We start from the raw sequence: 6164 nt of genomic DNA, 5'->3' as shown, positions 1-6164 counted from the left end.
TTTCTTGATATTTCATACGGGATTTATTTGGAAAAATATTAAGGTGATTCCTTTTTTTCATGGGCAACATAAAATAAAAACAATTCCTGTACATTTTGACAGCATGTTTAAATACATTTACATCAGAAAACAGTCACATCGACCCGAAGTGCCTTATTTACAATAGACAAATTTGCAAAATGAAAACAGAAAAAAAAAAGATTTTAAATTACATCAAATCTCACACACACGAAAAAATAAACCACAAACAGATCGATCACAAATAACACTTAAATAAAAGAAATACGAGTTTTCAAAGAACAAATCAGTCACAAACATAATTCATGGCAGTGTTTTTCCTCTTCTGATCTATGTAATGATCAGAGACCTTCCAGATACACACTGCAGTCAGTGCAGATGCATACACAGTATCCGATTCAATTGTGTGTTAAATACATTAAAAATACAACCCATCATAGTGCAATGAGGTAAAACCGTCCCTACAGGAAGTGCAGCGAGTCCGTCTGGCACATTCCTGGGAAACAAACTTTGAGAGTCCGAGCCAGTATGGCCCAACGTCCTTTCCTGCAGTCACTGTGTTTACTTCAGTTGAGAACCAGCTCATTCTGAATATCACCTTCAACATAAGTTTCACAGCAGCAGTCACATGAAGGAAACCTTCCCTCTGGTTTGAGCAGCATTACTGGAGTAAAACCTCCTGTAGAACGAGACGAGCTACAGCTCCATTGTGGTGTTACACCTGGAACAAGAAGGATTGATTAATTAATTTAGCGTTCGGAAATCTAGATTCGCAAGCGACTGCAAGCAAAAGGGAGGTTCTCGGCTTACCTCGGTTGCAATAATACATTCATCCTTTTCCTCTGATAAAACAAAGACTGACTGGTACTTTGTGTCTTTGCACAAAGATTCTGTACGTTTCCTCTCTGAAGAATCACTGAAAATGAAAAGAAGCACGTTTAGTACTGCGCCACAAAACCCAGAGTAACGGCAATCCCCACGCAACAATATTTACCTTTTCAAATGATTTCTGTGTTTCTCCTCTGAGTCTGAGTCGAGAACCTCGCATTTGGTTGCTTCGCTCTTCTCAGAGTCCTCTTTTCCCACGTCCTCCTGCTTCAGCTCATGAACAAGATTGTATTCCACTAGAGAGTAACGAGATTTGAATCCGTTTTTTTCCCCGCTCGCGGCCTCGCTCTGAAAGTCCACTTTCTTGTTGATGTTCTTCACTTGCGTGGATCCGACGATGCTTACGGACAAGTCCTTGTCTCGGATGCAGTTGTTGGTCAGGTTGTTCATGGTCTCGATTTCACTGCGGCTGTCGATCTGCTGGCTCCTCTGCTGTAGCTTAAGACGGATGTAGACGACCGAGACGGTGCCGCCGATCAGGACTAAAAGCACTAATATAATCCCGGCGCAAACCGCCGTCCAAGGAAAGGCGCCATCGTCCTCATCGTAAGAGTACCTTTTGTCAGCTCCCTCAATGGCTTGTCCCTGTGGGTTCTCTGGGAGCAAGAACTGACAGTTACGCCCTCCGTAACCCGGGATGCAAGCGCACACATAGCGGCCGTCCCTCTCATGACAAGTGCCACCATTGTGGCACGGGTTGTGGATGCACTTGTTGACCACAGAGGTGCAGTTCTTGCCAGTGTATCCAGGCGGGCAGGTGCAGGTGTAGTCATTGAGTCCGTCTTGGCACGTGCCACCATTCTGGCAGGGATAGTTTGCGCACTCGTTGATGTTGTCTTCACAGTGCGTTCCAGTGAAACCCTCAGGACACTGACAGAGATATGAGTCCACGAGATCTAGACACTGAGCCCCTGGAGAAGAATAAGTAGGACAAAAGACATGAGACATCTGATTCGGACAACTCACGGTATGCATTTGAAATGGGAGATTTCGATGTACCATTTGAGCAAGGGTTGGAGCTGCAGTGATCAATCTTCTTTTCACAGTTGAACCCAGCGAAGCCCGTCGGGCACTGACAGAAGTATCCTCCTTCAGGGTTGTCAGCGCAGCGTCCATCATTGAAGCAGGGGCCGTCGGCGCAAGTCATGGCACTCAGCTCGCAGTTTCTTCCATAAAAACCAGGAGGACACGTGCAGCTGTAGGTGTTTTCAAGATCCTGTGAAATCCAGGGAACGATTTAGACCAACAATGCCTTCACAGAGAATGCAATGATCCATATATCTAGGGATACTCACAGTGCAACTGCCTCCATTTCTGCACGGGCTGCCAGAGCATTCGTTGACCTCAATCTCACAGCTGTCCCCAGTGAAGCCAGGTCTACATGAGCAGGTGTAGCTTCCCTGGCCAGTGTTGGTGCAAGTGGCCCCATTCTGGCAGGGTTTGTGATGTGTGCAGTAGTTGAGATCTGCAACAAAAAACATGTAGGTTAATCTCCGGCTGAGTCTCGAGTCAACTCTAAACTAACAAATTGATCAACTACTTAGTTTATGGTGTCGAAGGCTCACCTTGGTTACAGAAGAGGCCTCCCCAACCCTCTTGGCAGTTGCATTGCCACGGCTGTTGGCAGGTGCCATGCAAGCAGCCCGGATAGCGAATGCAGTCGTCACAATACTTCCCACTAAATCCCACTCTGCATCTAAAAACACCACAGAAGAACTGTTAGTATGTTGTTAACTTCAACTGCAATGAAAGTTGAGTCTTAAACACAGAGGACCTGAAAATCGTCATTACACTTACTTGCATTCGCCAGGTTTGTCGCAAAACCCATGGTCTTCATCACATCCCGGAAGACAGATTGCTGTAAAAAATTAAAAAATTACAATAAATTGTTTTTATTAATACCAGTTCTTTTCTGACACCATTATTATTCTAGTAGTCCAGCTCTTTTCTTCCCAAGCTCTTCACCCATACTTTGAGGGTAACAAAAAAAATCATTCCCACAACCATTGGAAGGACACTCTGGTTAACACAGTTGCACTCATACAAAAGCTTCCCAAACAAAAGCCCCTTTTTCCCCTAACTGTGGGTCAGAAGTCCTCTTTTTCACTCTGTTCATCCAACCCCCTCCCCATAACGACCCAGAGCCTGCGCAGATAAGGGTGGACAGCTGGTGTACATGGTGCCAGTGCAGGACAGCTGCTCTATTGTCTACCTTCACTCTGCAGCTGCCCCCTTCCAACAATACCTCACCGCTCTGAGCCAATCAGCGCCGAGCGCTCTGCCAAGTAACCAATCAGGCGTTACATTTAATCTATGGCACGCGTGCCATTATTTGGCCAACGTCCCTCATTTGAATCACACAAACGCCTGTTGCAACCTTAGCCACGAAGTTTGTTGTTGTTGTTTTTCTCGCGAAATACCGAAACATGCGCACTAGCAGCTTTCAAATGCACACAAAAATCATGCTAAATGTGGCCCTGGACCTCAAAACCAGTCATAAGGGACAATTGAGATGTATACATCATCTGAAAGATGAATAAATAAGCTTTACATTGATGTATGTATGGTTTGTTAGGACAATAGATACAACTATTTGAATCTGAGGGTGCAAAAAAAAAAATTTAAATATTGAGAAAATCTCCTTTAAAGTTGTCCAAATGAAGTCCTTAGCGAACAAATTACGTTTTTATATATTTACGGTAATTGAACATGATCTTTTCTTAATATACTTATTATTTTTGGCGTGAAAGAAAAATCGATCATTTTGACCCATGTAAGCTATTTTTGGCTATTGCTACAAATATTCCCGTGCAACTTATGACTGGTTTTGTGCTCTAGGGTCACAGATATCCTTTATACTCACATTCTGTGCAGTACTGTCCTTTCCATCCAGAGTTGCAGATAATTTCTCCGCGCTCTCCGCAGGTGAAGTGGCCGAAAGTGTCGTCTCGGGGGCGGCAGAAGACCGAGCAGCCCTCGCCGTAGTAGTGCTCATCACAAACGAATCTGTAGGAGTACTTCAGCTCTGTCCTCCCACCAACCTGTTGATCCTGGGACCATTGCTCTCCCACTGTGAGGTGCCTCTGGGTGGACATGCGACTGATGAGACGCTCTGGGTTTTCTGTGGACGTTTTAATTTCAGCGTTATCTTATTGCTCCACGATGATTGCTTAAACCATTCTTTCCTATTGAATGCATCGTCTTACCTGTGGACAGATCATCGTTGGAATCGGTGTGCAACGCTTCGATGATCAGCGAAAAAGTTCCCTGAAAAAGAAAGAAAGAAAGAAAAATCGACAAAATTAGAGCAGGAGCGCATTCCTCCACACCTCATGCTGTTTTACATGCAACGGAAGATGTGAATGGCTTGAGGTGTGATCGCACTGGGGATTCAAGCCTCATTTCTCCGATTTCACACTTACTTATTGCAGCAAAATGAAAGGTTTCGGAATTTCACACTGAGCTGACAATTATATTCCAACCCAGGGAATGTGACTTTTCCCACCCCACAAACGCCACTAAATACCCACATCCTGAGTCCTTATGCGTCATTATTGTGGATTTTTATGTCACATAGTCTATAGCTACTATAAACCACGTTAAAACGGACGCATTTTCCAGATAGAAAGTATAATGCAAAAATAGGAAAAGTTACGAAAAAGAAGAAGCAACTACTCACCGGCCATGTGAACCCAAATGGGAACTGGATGGGGTTGGTGAAGGAGCTGTCAGGGAAGCTCTCGGGAACTTGGAAGGAGTTTGATCCGAGCACTGGTGTAACTGCGCCACCGTAGGTGCATGGAGGATCTGGAGACACATTGGCTTGGTAGTGTTTCAGGCAAATCCTAAAAAAGGTTTTGCATTCACACTGCTGAGTATCTGACGCGGATCCTTTACAGCAGTTCGCGTTGCCTGACACCCCTTTCTTGTTCAGAAACTCCTGCAACTTTAACTCGAAAACCCCAGAACAATACCCCTGAAAAGGAATTGAAATCGGATTCATTAGACTACTACAAGATGCCATCCACTGTGAGATCATTTGCTCACGTATTGTAAAACAGATGCCAATTTTAATTACCTGACTTATTATGACACAAAGCAAAGCAGTTATCATAAGTCGTCCCATGGTGGAGAGGTTCTGAACTGCTGTGGAGCGTCCACGGACCGGGCTGCTGTATGAGACCGTGTCTCAATAAATCATTGAGACCCGAAGTTCTCCACTCAGTGGGAGGCAGCTCTGCTTGATGCTCGGTTGCTTTCACTTTATCTGCTCATGCAAGCCCAAATAAAATCAAGCAATTAAATCCCAAATACGAATATAAAGAGGAAACCCCGATGCGCAAAAGGGGGACGAACAGGAAATTCCCTCAGAACGCGATTACTCCAAGTTCTCAAAAGTTTGCAGTCCACTTGTAGATAGTTAAGGAAGCCGAAACAAATGCAGTAAACCCAGGCGCAGGGTTATTTTCTTATTTTCCGGTTATACGATTGGCGTAGAGATGATCCTAGCTTTCCTCCCGTGCTCTTGTTTCCATGTGAGAGACTGACTGGATTGTGCGTGTTTAATGTCCCAGTCCTCCTGCAGCCGGCTATATACAGGCAGCGACTGCTAGGGTAATGAGATGCAAATGAGCTACTCCCCAATCTGGCTCTGGTTGTCACAAAGGGGCACTTTTCAATCTACACCACCCCCAATCCCCCCAAGAAAGAAAAAAATGGGCAAATGGTCACTGAGCTGTAAAATGTGCAACTCTTTGCCAAAGTGGGAGAGAGAGAGTAAAAAAAAAAAAATCTAATTTACATACAGGAAAATAAGCAACCTCGAGAATCCTGTACATCCCACTCTGACATTAAACCAGATTACATCACACATTGCAGGAATGTCGCGTTCCTGATAACGGGACAGAAGCGGGGTTTGTGGTCTTCTGAGCTTAAACATGAAAACTGTGCGTTTGTGCTCACATGGGGTTTTGCAGTACAAACTTTTCCTTTAGGATTATTTTATTTGTACTAAATTAGAAGGTTAAAACTCATTCTATAATTTTAATGCAAACATATTTGCTCTTTTAAAAGGTTGATCACTTTAAAATATGCTAACAACTAGACACGAAATGTTGTAAACAGCCTAGATGCAAAGTAGAATGACAAAAACTCATTTTCAGTCAGTTTTTACCACAGTTTTATAATTAATTTCTGCTTTAAAGCATTTTAGAACATTTTAAAGTCAAATTGCATTACATCTTAAAAGATCATAGGTA

The 6164-nt window shown here is 43.8% G+C and overlaps 1 protein-coding gene across 1 annotated transcript; it reads right to left on the bottom strand.

Annotated features, from left to right (window-relative positions):
- On the bottom strand, positions 1 to 5505 carry dldh (dihydrolipoamide dehydrogenase). Its single transcript, XM_026224520.1, has 11 exons — positions 4985 to 5505; positions 4586 to 4882; positions 4113 to 4173; positions 3770 to 4027; positions 2704 to 2764; positions 2472 to 2602; positions 2202 to 2371; positions 1906 to 2122; positions 1013 to 1817; positions 829 to 934; positions 1 to 739 (listed from the first exon to the last, which is right to left on the bottom strand). Exons 1-11 carry the CDS (start codon positions 5030 to 5032, stop codon positions 734 to 736), a joined length of 2160 nt encoding a protein of 719 aa, XP_026080305.1. The 5' UTR covers positions 5033 to 5505; the 3' UTR covers positions 1 to 733.
- Positions 5506 to 6164: the final 659 nt, after the last annotated feature.

The sequence above is a fragment of the Carassius auratus genome, chromosome 38 (assembly GCF_003368295.1).
Source record: "Carassius auratus strain Wakin chromosome 38, ASM336829v1, whole genome shotgun sequence".
NCBI classification, from domain to species: domain Eukaryota; kingdom Metazoa; phylum Chordata; class Actinopteri; order Cypriniformes; family Cyprinidae; genus Carassius; species Carassius auratus.
The sequence above is the reverse complement of the archived record's forward strand: the minus strand, read 5'-3'. Positions and strand labels throughout refer to the sequence as shown.